The 19,345-nt window shown below is 42.1% G+C and overlaps 1 protein-coding gene across 1 annotated transcript; it reads right to left on the bottom strand.

Annotated features, from left to right (window-relative positions):
* Positions 1–10,540: 10,540 nt before the first annotated feature.
* tmem144a (transmembrane protein 144a) lies at positions 10,541–19,062 on the bottom strand. The gene is made up of 12 exons (XM_048999789.1): positions 18,792–19,062; positions 18,535–18,705; positions 18,238–18,360; positions 17,864–17,963; positions 17,685–17,765; positions 17,307–17,385; positions 16,460–16,536; positions 15,618–15,736; positions 15,370–15,489; positions 14,593–14,690; positions 13,171–13,224; positions 10,541–12,447 (listed from the first exon to the last, which is right to left on the bottom strand). The coding sequence occupies exons 1-12, from the start codon at positions 18,886–18,888 to the stop codon at positions 12,364–12,366; spliced, it is 1,203 nt and encodes a 400-aa protein (XP_048855746.1). The 5' UTR covers positions 18,889–19,062; the 3' UTR covers positions 10,541–12,363.
* Between the last annotated feature and the right edge of the window lie 283 nt (positions 19,063–19,345).

Raw genomic sequence — 19,345 nt, 5'->3', positions numbered from 1 at the left:
CCTCCCCCAGTCCAAAAACATGCAAGTGTGAATGCTCTGGAATATTCCCTGCCAGGTGCCCATAAATTCAAGGACAGGCTCAAGGACAAGTGGGTAAAGAAAATGGATGGTTTCCATGCAAACCTACCCGTATTCCACAAATGACTATTATTCTATATAATAGGTAAACGGGAAAAGGACTTCTTTCATATTTTTTGTGAATTGGTGGCTCCATAAAGAGAAACAAGAGAACAAATGACCAGCAGGGGGAGTCACTCCAGGGTCACTGGGTGCACACTTCCAATTGAAAACAGCAGGCATGTGCTTTATTTTGCATAATGGATAGACAGCAATGGAGCTCTCTACATTCTATCACTCTGTAACAGCAAGTGTCCAAGTGTCCAAATCTGCAGCAAAACCCCTAAGAACAAGAGCCCCTCTACCTTTTCCCAAAGGCCCTGATTCACCGGGGGTCGCGCTCAAACACTGTGTCAATTATCGTCTCACACAGAAGCTAATGTGCAGACTAATATACTCCACATTGACGACAACAACAATAATAAATCTAGAGTATCCGCTGATACTTCACATTCTAACCACTGCCAAGCAAACACTCCTGTGATGTGTTGGAGTATGATGTTTAATTCATCTATTTACTTTTCCATATCAAACATTTCCTTACATATCAACTCAAATAATGATGAATAATCAGCACGGAATTTCACACATGTTTATTTTCCCCGGGTACGTGTGTTTATTTTAGTCAATCTTCTCCTGTTTACGACATGATTAAAAGCCCAAAACATATTCCTCTTTCAGTAAACATTTGAGATGGAGATTTCTGGACTCAGTGAACTAAATCCCTTCCAACGGTCTGAATTGTGACATTTATTATAAAAAGAAATGTCTTTTCTTCAATAGTACCGATCTGCAGCATTGCGTTTAAATGTATAAGACCAGATGAGGGCTCCAACGAATAACCATAGTGTCCTTCAAGCTGTTGACTATTGCAGTTTTCCCCAATTTACTCAGAACATGACTGGGCAGAATATGACCTGAGGTGGAAAGTTCAGGTTCAGAAAGTACAAATCCAGACCAAAATTTTGTTCAGTACTATCACAGTAACTGTGACTCTTTATATTCAACTGGTTGGTTGAAACAAAATACGAGTCATATGCGTCATCCTTATACTTCCACAAAGACACATGGGATTATCGACAACATGGCCTCACTAGGTGGTTAAGCTACGCATTTAAAATGTTCTCACGGCATGACAAAGCCGATGTGTGGGGATGCCATGAGGAGAAGGACAGCAAAGGAAGATTATGTTAAAGTGCAATTCACCCTAAAATAAAAAGGATAGAACAACCTAGCAGAATAAGCTGAAAGAAAAATTATTGGTTCAGAAAGATAGCCAATCAGATTGTGGAGGAGGTGGGTCCAAGCAACTAGAGGAGACATGATCAGCCAATCAGATATCTTGGTCCCGCCTCCTCTACAATCTGACTGGTTATATCTCTGAACCAATACCTTTTCCTTCTGCCCTCAGAACATTATTGTGTAAGTAAAACTCCCACGAGTGCAAAACAACCTAGATGGATAGGTAGCACTAAAGCCCCTTTAAATCATATCTTTTTCCGGTTTAGGGCTAAAATTCCCCTTTCAACATTCATATAGCCAAATCTTTTCTGAAACAATTCCAGATAAACACAACAGCAAGGCTTCTCCAGAGGCCTGAAGGGGGATCCTTCAAGTCATAAGCTCATTCTCTACAATAGCCGACCACTTGCTGCCCCCATTTGACCATCTTTGGAAACGTGCACGCTCACCGTGAATGAAAAAAGCTGAAAGGCTGAGCCAATGCATAGGACCCCAATCCACTGACTTCATAATGTTCCTGTAAGTGATTAAGAGAAATATTCAGCATGTATAATCACTGTACGCTTTGTTTTAATTAAAAATTGGTGTTAAATATGCAAATACATAAATAGTACAGAGATTTATTTAACAACCAAATCGGTTTTCCCAACATGAAAAAAATATGCGCATTACTTAGCATTTTGTAGTATTCTTTAAGATTAATTTTCTGTTTGATATCTTCCAGAATCATTAAGAAAGAGATTTCAGTCCGAAAAGTGGGAAATTGGAAAATGAATCGGCCTTAAATAACATTTAACATTTTTAACATTTAAAAAATGTTAGACCAGAAAAGAAGACGACGTCTCCGGATTCACTTTGCTGCCACTTCCTTCCTGTTTCTTTCTGATTATGATCCAACGAATGATTGTCTTCCACTCTCGTCTCGGGATGAATGCACTTTTCCCTTGTAACCTGGGACACAACATCAGGCGCTACTCAATTCAAGGAATGGATGTTTGTCTTAAGATAAATTACATGGAATTGCCCTTTAGTTATACATGTATCCATCCAAATTTCAATCTTTTATCCAGTACACAGGACAATCTTTTTTGTTTGTTTGTTTGTTTTGTTTGTTTTGTTTGCATCAATGCAGTTAAACATACATGAGAAAAGTCTACGAAATAGTTACTTTCTGATCAGAAAAAGATTGGTCCTTGTTTTGTATATTGCGGTTTGTCACTCTCTTCTTCTCTTTAGTTATTGTTGCAATTTGCAGGTTCCGGGCACTTTTTTGTTATCTTACGTAAGTGTGTATGGGCTTGGTGACAGATCACAGAGGTCACACAGACTTCCATTAAGGTGATGCCTGCGCTACCTTTCATCTGTTCCACATCTTCTTGAACGGAAATAGCATCAATACTCATTTTATCATGGAGTCTATAGCGTGTTAAAGCTTACATGTAAAACCCAGCATGAATAACAACAGCCAGACTTCACTTCTTTAATCTAAATGCGAAAGTCTCAAATATTACTCTGAAGTTCATATGATGAAAGATATAATTACACTCATGATGATGTTCCACTTCATGAATATGTAATCCCTCTCCAGAAAGCTTCCATTATGGAGAAACCATGATTCTAAATTCTGCATGTGTCAATGACACTTACAGAAATGAATTTATGAATATAAACTGGAGAATCCAAGAGTCTCACCTCTGCAAGAGACTTATTTTACAATTTTCATTATGCCATGCTAATGACCACTCATAAATTATGCCATAATAATGACCACATGCTAATAAATACAGCATTAATTGCTCAACTGTGAACAACAAAGTATGACGAAAACATCGTCCGTTTATATTTTGACAACATAACTTTTTATCAAGAAAACTGGATTATAGATCTCGTGCAGATTTAAGATACCTATTCTCATTACTACTAATGTCATACACTCAGACAGAGCAATCGTTTCATCACCCATTTTCAATAGAGGAAAAAGCACATAAGCATTTTGTCTTAAAAAAATGAACAAATATGAGATTATTAAGATACGATACGTGTTATTTCCTGTTTCACCAGTATGGTTGAAAGTCCGTTAAAACTCCCCTAAGGAGTTCACATAGTTTTTCAAAAACTCACAGACAGACTAGCACACTAAGTTACAGGGTGATTGGATGAGTCTTCAAGGAAACGAAGACCTGCTAGAGAAACTAGAATTTTCTTCAGCTGACTTTAAGATGGCTACTTGAAGATGACCTGCTCCCTGCTACCACAGTATGCAGAGACCTTTGTATATTTTTTTAAGACGGGAACATAAAACTCAGGTACAACGTAAACTGTAATTATTTCCCATTTTTATAATCTGCGTATCTCTATAACGAAACTGCAATGTTACATTACTACACTTATGAGGAATTATAAATTATAAACACTAAGAAGCGGGTAATGGAACACTAAGGAATTATAGGAATTATAATATGGAAATTATAAACACTAATGAATAAATAAGGAATTATAAAACACTAAGACGCGGGTAATCCCGTGTGACACTAAGATGGTGATGATGATAATTTGATTTGCATGCATCATGTTCGCAAGTGCTCTAAACGTAACCACAGGAAGTGTTGGATTTTTGAAAAGTCAAATTGCACTGACTAACCCTGAGCAAAAACATGCACTTAATAGACCTCAACTAAAACATGGTTGCTTTCAGCCCCCCCCGTGGGGTTACACACATATATATAGCTATTTCGCTATTTATATATATATAAATGGTGTTAGAATCCTTCTTTTTTTATATACACAAATCACTTGCAGATTGAAGCACCAACTTGGAGGCGTTGGAGGAAGGAGCAAACAATGACCTTATCTGTCGGCTGAATGAGTTCCTGGGGCAGAAGATGTGACACTTTCAAGAAACTTCAACTTCCTCTGCAACGGGCTGAAAAAAGCTTTAAGACAAAACATCCAAGTTGAATGTGAGTCGGCTCGTCATGACATAATGCACCAGATGCACATCCTTTCTGTCCATGGATTGAACAGAAGTTGTCTTTGTGAGGAAATTCTGGTGAGGAAACCTCCAGATCTTCCATCTCCCTCCTCAGACCACTGGCACAATCACCCCCATATTTTTCCTGCAAAATGCAAGGCAAGCGTATTTCGCCAGGTATGTTAATGTGGCCAATGGATAATTTTGAGGAATAAATACACAGATCTAACTTGAATAATCTTATGAATATTTCGGCTGTATCTAATAACCTTTTTCAAAACCAGCAGGAGCTTTCTGAATGAATATAGGGTGCGAGGAACACAAATCAGAAAAAAAAGAGAAAAAAATACAGACAAATAATAATTTCCCAGCACCACACACTATTCATCTTATAACCTATTATTCTGCCCAATAATTATTTTTTATATTTTGTTAGTTAAGGAGCTAGGGGAGCAATTGTCTTTTTGTTTCATCTTTGTTTCCACTTGGCGATTACTTAGTCTGTGTTTTGATTATTCTTTTGGCCTGGCTCACTTCTATCACCGGTGTTTTGTATCCATTATATGTCGATTTGTTATTGTGTCTGTTCATTATTATGTTTATCTATAATAACACCACCCTGAAATCACATTCCATTGTCCGCTTCCCTGTTCCCTTCACTCTATTCGGTATGGCCCAACCCTACACTGTGTTTTGACAATAGATATCCTGTTTTATTCATCAAGTGCATATTCTAGACGAGGTAGCCAATGGAAAAGGTTTGAGGAAGTGAATTCTCCGGTGGACTGAATACCGAACAGCTAATTGAACTCTTTTATGTTCAGGCACAATCCCAGTCGCCAAATATTGCCGCAGTATACTTCAATAAAATTGCTACAAAGACTAGCTGTTTTCTTTGGCGCCTATTAGAAGTCGGCAAAAACAAGAATAAATGCATTAAACAAAAACACAGGGTTTCCTTGTGAATGCCAAGCTGCAGCCGGGACATGCCAGACACAAAACAAGAAACACACATCAAATAGCACTGAACAGAGTGAGGGATGGTAGCCAAACACAAGCCATCTCTTTGAAAACACATTTTTCGCTCATCTTCCTCTTCTTTTGCCTCTGAACATCACAACCCCCTAACAGGAACATTATTACATACTCGATTGTCTCGCGCACATTTACTGCAATTTTTCCATCCCCCATTTACTTTGTGGAAGAGACAACAGGGACGTGATTTTCGCCGAGCCACAGAATGCTGTCAGAACACGGGACTTTCACGCCCCTGGGTGCGTCAAACAAACACGCAGACACGTCTTTAGAGGCAGCCAATTTCCCCACCCATTACAAAGCCATAATCTCTCTGTTAGTGCCCATGTACTGTGGGTAACTACAGGAACTGCTGACTGGATCTTTAAACTTCAAAGGCTCTGTATCTCTCATATGGAGGATAACACTGCTTCTATAGTATTTTACACCCTTGCACTTCACAATGCATTGCACATATAATTATATTTAAGATTAAAATTAATAGACTTTATTGATTCCAGGGCGAATTCTGGTGCATACAGCAGTGATACCATAGTGCATAGGCAAACATTCGTATAGTGCAAAGCAGACAACGTGCAAAGATAGTCTATGTTAATTCATTTGCACTATGTGCAAGCAAAGACAAATATACGAAGTTTACAGAAATAGAATATCCTGAAAACAGAAAGCCTCTCCTGGAGCCGACACCTTATCGTGGTGGAGGGGTTTGCGTGTTCCAGTGATCCCAGGAGCTACAGTATGTTGCCCGGGGCTTTATGCCCCTGGTAGGGTCACCCAAGGCAAACAGGTCCTGGGTGAGGAACCAGACGAAGTACAGCTCACAAGACCCCTAATGACGGACAGCATTTTGAATCCACGGTATCACTTGCCCGAACGCGGGTCACCAGAGTCCCCCCCTGGAGCCAGGCCTGGGGGTGGGACTCGATGGTGAGCGCCTGGTGGCCAGGCCTACACCCATGGGGCCTGGTCGGGCACAGCCCAAACAAGGCACGTGGGTCCCCCCTCCAATGAGCTCACCACCTATAGGAGAGGCCATAGGGGTCGGGTGCAATGTGAATTGGGCAGCAGCCAAAGGCGGGGACCTTGGCGGTCCGATCCTGGGCTACAGAAGCTAGCTCTAGGGACATGGAATGTCACCTCTCTGATGGGGAAGGAGCCTGAGCTGGTGCGCGAGGTTGTAAAGTTCCGGCTAGATATAGTCGGACTCACCTCGACGTATGGCTTGGGCTCTGGAACCAGTCTCCTTGAGGGGGGTTGGACCCTTTTCCACTCTGGAGGCGCCGAGCAGGGGTGGGCCTACTTATTGCCCCCTGGCTGGGCGCCTGTACATTGGGGTTTACCGCAGTGGACGAGAAGGTAGCCCCCCTTCGCCTTCGGGTGGGGGGACGGGTCCTGACTGTTGTTTGTGCTTATGCACCAAACAGCAGTTCAGAATACTCACCCTTTTTGGAGTCCTTGGAAGGGGTGTTGGAGAGCGCTCCTCCTGGGGACTCTCTTCTTCTGCTGGGGGACTTCAATGCTCACGTGGGCAGTGACAGTGAGACCTGGAGGGGCGTGATTGGGAGGAACGGCCCCCCCGATCTTAACCTGAGTGGTGTTTTGTTATTGGACTTCTGTGCTCATCACAGATTGTCCATGATGAACACCATGTTCAGGCATAAGGGTGTCCATATGTGCACTTGGCACCAGGACACCCTAGACCGCAGTTCGATGATCGACTTTGTAGTCGTGTCGTCGGACTTGCAGCCGCATGTCTTGGACACTCGGGTGAAGAAAGGGGTGGAGCTGTCAACTGATCACTACCTGGTGGTGGGTTGGCTCCGCGGGTGGGGGATGGTGCGGGAAAGGCGGGAAAGTGGTGTAACATCAACACTGTTTATGGTGGGGATGGTGCACTGCTGACCTCAACTCAAGACGTTTTGGGTCGGTGCTTCGAAGACCTCCTCAATCCCACCGACACGCCTTCCGATATGGAAGCAGAGTGTGGGGACTTGGGGGTGGACTCACCTATCTCTGGGGCGGAGGTCACTGAGGTGGTCAAAAAGCTCCTTGGTGGCCGCGCCCCAGGGGTCGATGAGATCCGCCTGGAGTTCCACAAGGCTCTGGATGTTGCGGGGCTGTCCTGGCTGACACGCATCTGCGGCATGACGTGGACATCGGGGGCAGTGCCTCTGGACTGGCAGACCGGGGTGGTGGTCCCCCTCTTTAAGAAAGGGGACCGGAGGGTGTGCTCCAACTACAGGGGGATCACACTCCTCAGCCTCCCTGGTAAGGTCTATTCGGGGGTCCTGGAGAGGAGGGTCCACCGGATTGTCGAACCTCGGATTCAGGAGGAGCAGTGTGGTTTTCGCCCTGGCCGTGGAACAGTGGACCAGCTCTATACTCTCCGCAGGGTTCTGGAGGGTTCATGGGAGTTTGCCCAACCAGTCTACATGTGTTTTGTGGACTTGGAAAAGGCATTCGACCGTGTCCCTCGGGGAGTCCTGTGGGGGGTGCTCCGGGAGTAGGGGTGCCGGGCTTCCTTCCCTGGTCCGCATGGGCGGCAAAAAGTCGGACTCGTTTCCGGTGAGGGTTGGACTCCGTCAGGGCTGCCCTTTGTCACCGATTCTGTTCATAGGCTCGGGCATCTAATTAGGATGCCTCCTGGATGCCTCCCTGGTGAGGTGTTCTGGGCATGTCCCACTGGGTGGAGGCCCCGGGGAAGACCCAGGACACGCTGGAGGGACTATGTCTCTCTGCTGGTCTGGGAACGCCTCGGGATCCCCCCAGAGGAGCTGGATGAAGTTGCTGGGGAGAGGGAAGTCCGGCACTCGCTGCTGAGACTGCTGCCCCCGCGACCCGACCTCGGATTAAGCGGGGGATGATGAATGGATGGATGAAAACAGAATGTTGTGGTGTTATAAATAAATAAATATTTACAGATAATAATACTAAGTTAGCGAGGTAGTATACCCTCACATATACCCACTTTCAAGAACGATCTGCAGCTGTTGCCCTCTTAGGACTGCTGCATGTACTGTACTGTTTGTTTGCACTGTATGTTTCTCTGAATTTGTTTTTATTTATGAACAACAACAATAACTATAATAATAATACTAATAAAGATGATGATGACTGGTATTACATATGCCTGTCTGTGATAGGCCCCCAAGTGCAAATTTTCCAGGTGATTTTTCATTTAATTAATAAAGCTTCCTCTTTCTTACACACAAAATGTAATATCTAACACATTGTTCTGCATATATATAAAATCTGAGCCGTGAACCGCTGCCTTTTTCGCGGTTTCCTGTTTATTCATTTTTCGGTTTATCTTCTTAGATGTTCCTGCTACTCACTCCATCCTGTCGAAATGAGGTCTGCGATCAGAAAGTTAAATCTGAGTGCCGGTGTGCTCGTCTGCGGTTAGATATGGTGAGGACCTGTTCGATTTCACGGTTTCCAAATTGGTCAGCTGGTTGGAGTGACATCTTCAGTTAAACATGCACACAAATGCACACGCATTTATATAAATGCAACAGTTTTATTACCTTGTAAATCGTCTGTGTTTTTACGTTTATAATGAATTGTGCATTGTTGCCGTGCGATTTACTGCGTGAGTGTCACGCCACATGCGTGAGAGCTGGCAACCCTGTGAGTGTCTGTATTTAGGTTATGGCGAGGAATTGCTCGATTAATTTCAGAGACCCATAAAACTGGAGTGGGGGCTCCCGGTAGACTGACTGGTTGAAACCGGTCTGAGCCGCACGCCTGACAGCAGGACCGGCGGCGGACGTAACGCCGGCTTTAGAGCCCTGACATACCCTCACTGAGAACACCGGCTGCCGAAGATGCACTTTAGGCGGAGGGTTTGGGAGACGCGCATTAATTACATCACTCACTACAGCCTCGGCGGTCATTAACCCTCCGTTATGGCTTCCATGTGGAGTTTTCGCTTCTGCGCTCCAGTCTTCTTGATTGCAAACCTTTTAGCTTCGTATAGGACATTTTCTTTTATCTACAAAGGCGGATCTGATAAAAGCGCCGAGAAAGGTTTGCATCCCTGATTTCTATTAAATCTAAATAACCTTTGAAGGTCCCTGCCGCAAATTTGCATGTCTGAATATCTCCAGAAGCAATTTATATACTTTGTGTAGATATGAAAGGACGTTTTGAAATCAGATAGACTTATCCCCCCCCCCCAACACATTTGTAGGCATGATGCCGAAGGACGCAGAGCTGACCCGACTCCCCTACGGTCGTCACATGTTCATCTGTACGCGCTTTATAGTATTATTGTGTTGTGTATAATAAATACAAACCTCATTAAACTATCCGTTTATAATAAAGATGTTTAAGTCAAGTATCAGACCTACCCTAAATGGTATGGTACATGCAAAATATAGGAAATATGGATTAATTCCTCGTACCAAAACACTTGCTCAGCCCAATAAAAGAGAAGCAAGATTGGATAAGAGAAGAAACACATTCCAATAACATCATTTTTGTAATTTATGACTAATTAATTTTATGCAACTTTATGTTTACTCACAAACATGAATAGCGGCTTCATAAAATAAAACGTATTGGAGCAATTTTTATTGTACTTATACAACCAATAATTTCTAATATCCCGCTCCCTTAGAGCTCACGCCTGCGCCGCAAGAGTGCAGACGTCTAAACCACGCGTTTGAGTCCAAAAATTGGCTTTTTCAGTGGGGCCCCAGAGAAGAAAATGATAAAAATAAACAAGTATGCCCCCGTAAATAAATGAAAAAAAAAATTATTTTCATTCTTATTTGCTCACTTCAAAGATTCCCAAATAGCACCAGTATGAAAATTCACACACCAAAGATGCGAACAGGATCGGAAATCAGGAATGGCGGCAGGTTCCACTTACACTTTACAGGTCGGGGGAAATGTTTACTGCAGTGTCATAAGTGCAAAGCTGAACAGGCAACATCGGACGATTGCGGATGCAGAAGAATCCCCGTAAGAGACCGATTTCTAATTTCATGCCTACAGCTCAGGGACATTAGACCTGAAGCAAAAGATAAATGTTTGAAACTGATGTTGAGGTTGCCGTAGAAACCGAAGAGCCACGTGCATAACCCTCACCGGAAGTGCTTCCCAAAGGACAGACGTGGGGGTAAATCAGCTTTGCTGCAGACTTGAATATACCTAGTCAGCACCTGGGAATCAATTGCTGCAAGGGTCGTTTATTGCATTGCCAGAAGGAAACTCTCTTCCCCGCAGCGGCGTCGTGGACATGCTCTGGCAATACAGAGTACAAGCTCAAAGGAATGCAATAACACACACATTACACACAGCACTCAAATCGATGGCGTGCCACGCACACAATTCGCTATTGTTTATTAGGTCTAAGCTGCGAACTATTTCGGCAAAGGGCATGTGTACTTTTAAACAAGCAAATCAGTTTTTGATGTTTTCTCAGATTAATATAACCATATTATTCTGGACTGATAAACAGGATTATTGGTTTTTAATGGTTTTTTTTAAATAAACATTTAAAAAAAACGTTATTATAAAAATACATAGGACTACAATTAGTCGTGACTATTCAATGATACACGTTGATAATATGTGTTAATATTTAATGGCTAGGACATTACAGTTAGTCAGCTGCAGCGATTCCAGCCAATATTTCGTCATGCCCCCTTTTTGGACAGTCCAAGGCATCTGATAGCTCAGAAACCCAAGAAATAAAACACGAAGGACATATTTTTATGAGCAAAGATAATTGGGACATTAAATCTGAAATTGTGCTTCTCAAAAGGAGAAGCTATTACTACCTTCGTTGATGGTCTGTTTGGGGTATGCAAATTTATTTTTCTGGCGGCAAAAAAAACAGCCTTTCCCCAACGTCCGATGAACTCGCAGACTTATAAAAATGTTTATAAAAAAATATGAGAATCAGATGGTTTATAGCTGTGACAATTTCTGTGTGAAGCAGAGAAACTCACAGCGAAGGGGAAGACAAAGTGTAAGAATAGGACAAACTGGACACAAACATTTGGAAGAAGATATGTGCAAATTTACATATATAATTTACAGAGTGACACATTAATCAACAACTTCCCTTGATCCCAAAATTATCAAATGCCAGTTACCAGGTAAAAAAATAGAAATTCTTAGATCTAAACTTTATTATATCAGTCTTAAAGGGTTCAATCATAATCTGTAATACCCGTTATACCTGTAAAAAACAATAGTAAATGTATACCAGTACAGCAGGAGAATGAATGTTATACTGGTCCATACTGCACTGAAAAACAAACAGGCAGCATTTCGCATCACGCACGAGCTCTACTCCTTGGGATTTAGTTACACTGTCCCTTTAAAATCCAATTTTCTAAATGTCCAGTGAGACAAACAGCGGCAATATAAACCAACATTCTGGTTTCCTAGGTGACCTATGAATCGCTTACCCACCGCCAAACCCTGCCCGTACCTTTCTAGAAAGTGTCCCAAAAATTAATAGCAAAAGAAGAGGTGAATGGGCAAGGAAACGGTGCTGAATTTCTGCACGCACTTCATACACAGAGGAGTAACAGTGTTACCGTCAGAGCCCATAGAATGTGGAGGTTTTACAGATTGTGGGCGTTTAAAATGCAAAAATATAATTTTTGATTATTTACTGTCAACAATATGAAGAAATATGAAAATTATAATCATCCTGTGTTGCTGCCATTAGGTAAAATCTAATTCTAATATTATATACACCTCCCACGGATAAACTTGATTTAGGTTGTGTACAGAATATAAATTCAGAACTGAATTAAGTGCTTGTATTCGCGTAACAGCTTAATTAGACAACTGAGTGGTAAAAAGCATACTGGGAAATGTAGTTATGGTACATTACGGGCAATATCAAAGATATGGAACAGTTTATTATATTTCAGTAATTGTAAACTTCAAATTGTGCCGTTCTTGTTCGGTGACTTTTCACATTAAGACTATCCAATGGCTCCCCCTAGTGGTAGAAACAACCGCAGGTGGACTCATACTTTGGAAAACGCAGTCAGCAGGGCGCCGGCAAGAACAATACAGAAAGCCAGGGCCAGAATTAAACAGTTTCGTAATCCCTGTGGGGTAGAATTATGAGAGAAAAATTAGAACAGTGTTTCTCAACCTGGTCCTCAATTAACCCACAAATGGTCCACATTTTTGCTCCCTCCCAGCACCCTACTGGGGAATAACAAAACGAAAGCTTTAGGTAAACGGCAGCAAAAACATGGACCGTCTGCAGGGTCCGCGAGGACCGGACTAGGAAACCCCGAATTAGGGTAAAACAGGCTCACTTCCTTAAAATGATATTTTGTGCAGAATTCTCCTTTGTGTTACGAAAACCCAAACTTTATCAGTCTTCCTAATGACCCGTTAGAAATTTCACCTCAGCTTCATTTATGGATAATTGGCTGCGCTATAGCAGTCGTCTTCGTGATAATTCAGCGAGAGAATTCTGCATTTCTGCTATGAAAGTGCTAATCAGGCCCCACGCACACCGGCTGCTGGGAAACGGTTTGCGCTAATTGAGGGCTTTCGCGACATTAGCGATCGGCTAGTATCGCGGTTCACTGAGATGTCCAAAATGGTTTTGTAGAACTGTGTCTGTTGTTACATCGGTAATAACTGGACTCTCTTAAAGAAAATTTTTTTAAGAATAAGTTTACATCATGACCATTTATGATACTATTACTAATAATAATTTTTGATATCCCTATAAAAACACTGCATGTACTCGCAGCCAACATGGATGAGGGTTACTCTAGCAGAAACATGATATAAATGTCGTTACAGGTACTTACTTTCACCTCTTTAAAAACGAGAACTCCCCAAACGGCAGCTATAAACCCAGGTCCCTGTGGAGACAGACAGCATCGCTGTTAATAACGCGAAAGTCTGTGATAACGACAATCTGTGTCGTTCATCAATCCTGTTAAACTTCGTTTTTGATGGGTTTTAAACTGTCACATTACAGACAGGGAAAAGTTACGCAAGACTTATTGAAATCGGGACGGCGCGAACCGCGGACACTCGACTCGCACCATGGCACACAGGTCCAGAGGGGATTAAAATGGTCCAAATGGGAATTAAAAGAATGCCTGCATCCTGGATGGCAGAAACGTTGTGGGTCACACTGGCTCGGAGTTTGCGTCATATCAGTGCATATAAAAGCGCAGTATCCTGAATTTTGTTCCGATTAAAAAAAAAATGCTAAATTTCCGTAAACCTCGTTTCCTCAGGCCAGTGTCCCCTTGCGTTACACCCCCATCCCTACAAACCACAATTTTATTACGAAATGTAATTCATTGGCTTGCGTGCTTCTTCATATGGTACGTTTTGCTACAACACAATGTAGCTTTACAGACTGTTATGACAGAAATCTTGGAAGTCACTCTGGGTAATAGCAACATATATATATTTTAAAAAAAAAACTAATAAAACAAATTATTTATTAACAGTAGAAAAAAACATTTCCAGCAAACAGAAAATATTCAATTATTTGGATCGGTGCTTAGAGTACAGCGCTTCTCCATTTCACGCTTTGGCAAAACTGTAATAAAATAAAAATTATAGCAGCCATACTGCATTAGTGAATGTGCATTGTAGTTAGTTTACTCTAAACATATATAGAGTTCCTAAAAGAAAAAGTCATCAACAAGCCAGCTAAACACTGGCGGAAGAGCGTCCACTCACTTCAGGTACATGTCACAGCAGTTGCTGTATAACTATCCTGTTACTCGCTAAATCCAGGATTTTGCTTCAACCAGCCAGCTGAGACACTGACTCTTTATGCACAACTGGTTGGCTGAAACAAAATCTTGGCCTGGATTTTTACTTTCTGGACTGGACTATCCCATAAAGCTCAGAAGAGCTGACCATTTGGGAGGGCAGCTAAAGAAGTTTGTGTAACAAAAGGAAGAGCGTGTTGCATATTTCGCAATTTACTTAAATTATTTTTTTTAGCACTGGTGCTAAACCTTATGAAAGTCATGAATTGCTTAAAAATCTCAGTGCTGTGGGAGGAAAAACGAGGCTTTGAGATACCTAGTACCTAACGTTACCATTCACTGTCAGTCACTGTAGGGTTTAACCCAATGTTAACCAATGGGCAGTCGGTTATACCAGTCTGGAATTGACCGCATGCGATATCACACTTGCGCTCCTATTTCAAATCCAGCATGTTAGTGCCATTAGTGGGAATGGCGCCCCCTAGAGCTACTTACGGCGGTGATGATGGGAAAGCTGACCACAGCACTGAGGTAGTCATTGGCCAGGAACCAGCAGCACGTGGCCACACCCCACATTAAGCCAGAGGCGAACCCTGAGGTGACAGAAATGCTTGCAGCTCAGATGCGGCCATTGCAGCACATGCAGTGTCAGGAAAACAAAGTGACAATTTGTACCTTTGCTTGTCACTGGGACTGTACCCTTAAGGGGCTGCCGATAGTACCCTTAGCAGTAGGTGCCTGTACCTTTTAAGGTACAGAAATGAACGTTTTTCTACCAAGTGGAAGTACCATTAATGTCGTTTGTACCTTGGAGATCTTCCTCAGAGTCCATTTCCGTACCTTAAAATGTACAATTACCAACAGCTAAGGGTACAATTGGCAGACCCTTGAGGGTACAGCCCCGGTGTCAAGCAAAAACACAAGCTGTATTCTATTTTTCTGACAATCTGTGATAATACACACCGATGTCTGTTTTCCCCCGTTATTAAAATGCTATTGAGCTGGACCCACAGAATCTAATCACTATCTTTATTTAATGGACAAATGGCAACTAAACCTGAAATCTACTGACATGTGGTTAGTGGAGCAGACTTTAAGTAACAGTATCAGTATCAGTAGCAGTATCACCGAAATGAAGGAAGTGGTGGGACTATGTAGGCCACATACACATTGTTAAGGAACAATGCATGCTGGGAACAGCAACGCGACTCTTGTAGAGTCTCCCCATAAACGTGACGACTGAGGCAGGCTTCTGCGTTAACAGTCACTTACCTGGCAGTATGGCTTTAGAGTAAACTTGAGGTTTATTCTTCATAATAGCGCAGTAAACGAGGAGATATACCGTGCTCGTGAGAAATATGCCACTGAACTGTGCGAAGACATAGTCGAGGTCTGCAAAACAGGTGAAACGAAGATTCAGGCCAAACAGAAGCTCGTTAATAAAGGGACTCTAACAAATGGTTTGCGATTGTTCATTTGGCAACGGCTAATTACGCTAAAGCCACAAGACGCAGTCTTACCGAACTGACTGGCCCCGGCGAATCCGCCGTCCTTCCGCGCGCCGTGGTTTTTTATGTAAAGCACTGGCACGAACGAGGAGCCGTACAGCAGCCCGGCAACGGCGGCAAGTCCTGAGCCGCTAGGCGGGAACAGAACACGTACGGCAGGTCGCACAGCACATTAAACACATAAGCACCTTCAAGCACCACCACTCTGGTTAACGGAGGACCTCAGTGAAAGCACTCACAGATTCTTTTTTTTTTTAAAAAAAACGTTCCAAATTTTCCTACCTGTTGAATATTTCCCTTACCCATTTAAGTCATAATTTTAATTAATTTTAACTCATTCGTTCATTTTCTTAATTTATATTTCCACAAACTGTGCTTTCTTGACAAATGATCTCTCTGCTCTTGTCCAGATCCCTGCTTTTCTTTTGTACATGAAAGTCACCAGACAGAATTTCATTGTGAGTTTTTTTTTTTTTTTTTTACAGTTACAATAAAGGTGTCTCATGTCTTATGACAGGTGTTCACTGAAGAACGAAGACTGTCTCCCCAGGGTCTGAAGGAAAGACTTACAAAAGTATCCACTGGGATCTACATGCTAAAGTCTGAATGTTTTATTTGAGTTGTCAAAGATGCAACTTCACACGCAGCTTTAGTAAGAACAAGACATACTTTTGTATGATTACTTATAAAAAAAAATCAGGACGAGACCATTTTAAGATGATTTCATTTAGAAATCAGGTTGAATTTTGATGAGGTTAACACGGATTAGCTGTACGCTGATTAAATTAACCCTGCTTTCAGGAACGGCCATTTTGTCTTTCACACAATGGATTAATGGGCAAATGGATACATACAGGATTCGCTTCATCTTCGGAGAAAGACGGTCTACCCATGACTCATCTGTGGCTCCCAGACCATCAGAATTGCTTCTCTGCGAATGTGGAATGGGATATGATGTCAAATCACAGATGAATACACTGAAATTTAACACTTTCACAGAAGCCCGTTGCAATTGTCAGAAGAATTCCAGACAGAGTTTGTGGTGCAGCAATAATGACGTAATTTAGTACAAATTTTCTATGCAAATGAGAAAAAAAAACAAATTGAAATATGTATTTCTCATTAAGTCTACATCAATTACAGAAACATTCATGGAACATCAAGGGGATTTTTTTTTTTTACAGAATATCAATCGTAAAAATAAGCTAGTTGCGGGTAATTCAATGGAGAACTCAAAATGTTCAACAGTACTACCAGCTGTTTGTTGCTGACCTAGCTAAGCAAATTCAACGTCTGACATTAGGCTATTCTTCCGTCAAGGATGAAATTTCCAAATCCAGCTTTAGCAACAGAAAAAGTGTCCATCACAAACATCTTTCGCATTTCCAAATAGGGACACAATAAAGACACGACATAGAATCACACTTATGTTTAAAGAACTTGCAGAATGACATATGGGAAAATAATAATTAAAAAAGTTAAGTTTAGAGTAGCGCAGCATGAGGTATCGTTTCAGGGCTTCGCTATTGTGTGCATGCGCGATTATCGCATCGCATTATGTCTGTTGACAGGTCTCGTTTTCGTTTTATATCGTAATGTTACTGGCAGAAAATTCACATATAGTGATGTGATATCATGCAGCCCGAGTTTACGGGAATCAATAAATAGCGACGTGTCACTGCAGACGGTCGCCACACTTACACTGTTAATCAACAACGGCGTTTCCTCTGAGGCCGACGATGCTCCACCTTCACTTTTGACAAAGAAGAATATTATTGCACTAAAAAAGAAAGACAAAACAGACGCAGGATTTATTTAGTCGTGCATCCAGCGGTGGAGATGTGATGTAACATTTAAGAATAATACAGGCATGTCATGTAATGTTATGGTGACGAAAAATGAAAAGGTTCGACAAACTGATGCAGTGAGAGTTGTTAGAGACACCTTGTTCGCTCAATGTCCTTAAAATTGAGGGTTATTACCTCAAAACATAAATCTAAGTCAACAGCTAGGATCTCCATATGTCTTAGCAAACCTGCTAAAATTCAGTTAGCATCGACGCCTACCGATCCTTAATACCTGAGTAAACATAAACCTGCGCCACAATAGTTTAGTACTGGTTTAGCCACTTCCTCTGGATCAATTCCAAACCAGCCAAACCTGGGGAGGAAGGAAAACGTTTAAAATAATCATTTTATAACTATTTAATCTATCATAGAAATGCGATAATAAAAAAATCTCACAAAGCTATAGCATACCTAGAACTTGCCCAACCCATGAGCAAATTAAACGACCCCCAAATCAAGATGCCCAGTCCGAGGCCGATAGTTTTCAGTATTGGTACCACAGTGATGTTTCCTGTAACAGCAAAGCATATATACAGACACAGACACACTGAATTATGTGAGGCCAAACCACGTTCTTAAAATACCACTTGTAGGCAGAGGTGGAAATTTTAGGTCCAGAAAGTACAAATCCAGACCACGATTTAGCTTCAACCAATCAGTTGAGCATAAAGAGTCACAGTCACTAAGTACTGAACTGGTTGGTTGAAACAAAATCCTGGTCTGGATTTATACCTTGTGGACCCGAAATTTTCACCTCTGCTTGTAGGCACAGAAACCTAGCTTACCGGTCGCCCAGATGGCACCTCCCAACATTGCCAGGGGCCAGAACTTGGGGCAATTGAGAATCAAGTTCACGATCAGGGACACGGTCCATATGGCCGCGCAAAGAACCCACTGGAAAAACATGCCTGGCCAACAGATATTAAAAATCGTCAACGATATTGATCCATTTAGATAAGGATATGTTGACAAATCCGACCACGGTGGTTGTTATACTCTGTAAATCTATACAGCTATAGTTGTACCAACTTGTTGAAGAACGACGGCACTAGAAACGCATCAACATCCCAGATGATCCTTACCATCTCCAGTGTGGATCTTCTTCACAGGAACAAAATTGCTCCCGTAAAAAGTGACAGAGATCGCGCATGCGATGAATCCGTAGGTCAGGCTGGTAGTGTTTGTCGAATTGCCCATAAGCAGGTATCGGACGGACTCGTACCCAGTATTGGCATGGTCTCCGGCGCGCACTTCTGCAAGACAAAACGCCGGTGAACGTCACGATTTCAGCGCAAACGCTGCCAAGTGGGAAGCAGATGCAACAATGTAGAGAATTTACCTAAAGTATCCTCGGGATCAGTGTTACTGTGACAGCACAGTAAGCCGAATAAAGTCGCTAAAATCAGAACCACGCTTTGGATACTTCTGATCGACATACCCGTCGGTCTTTAACGGTATACAAATGAATTAAAACCCCAACGTAAACATTAAAAGTGCGTATATACCGGTAGTAACACCCCCTTTAAACAAAGCACAGCGGTGGATCGCGGATTTCCTCATGCTGAACCAGCTGACTGGTGTCATATGACTGCAATTCCCTGACTTAAAATCGCACGTTTGTTTTTTAGAAGCCGTGACTGTCCTTATATTCCAAAACACAGAATAGACTGGTTAACGTGTGTTTTACAATTAGGTTTTTTAAATTGCAACTTCGAATACACTTTGATGTCTATGTATTTTAAAAGATTTTTAATGGCATGTCGGCAATGCACAACACGGAAGTGTGCACTTCGCTGTTTTCTCTTCACACGCAAGGTGTTACGAGTGGGGTTAATAATTCACTGAAATGAGATTAAAATGCCCCCGTCCCCAGCACAGCACGTACTGTCAACA

This window comes from Brienomyrus brachyistius, unplaced genomic scaffold (genome assembly GCF_023856365.1).
Source record: "Brienomyrus brachyistius isolate T26 unplaced genomic scaffold, BBRACH_0.4 scaffold47, whole genome shotgun sequence".
Taxonomy (NCBI): domain Eukaryota; kingdom Metazoa; phylum Chordata; class Actinopteri; order Osteoglossiformes; family Mormyridae; genus Brienomyrus; species Brienomyrus brachyistius.
This window is presented reverse-complemented; position numbering and strand designations above follow the sequence as displayed.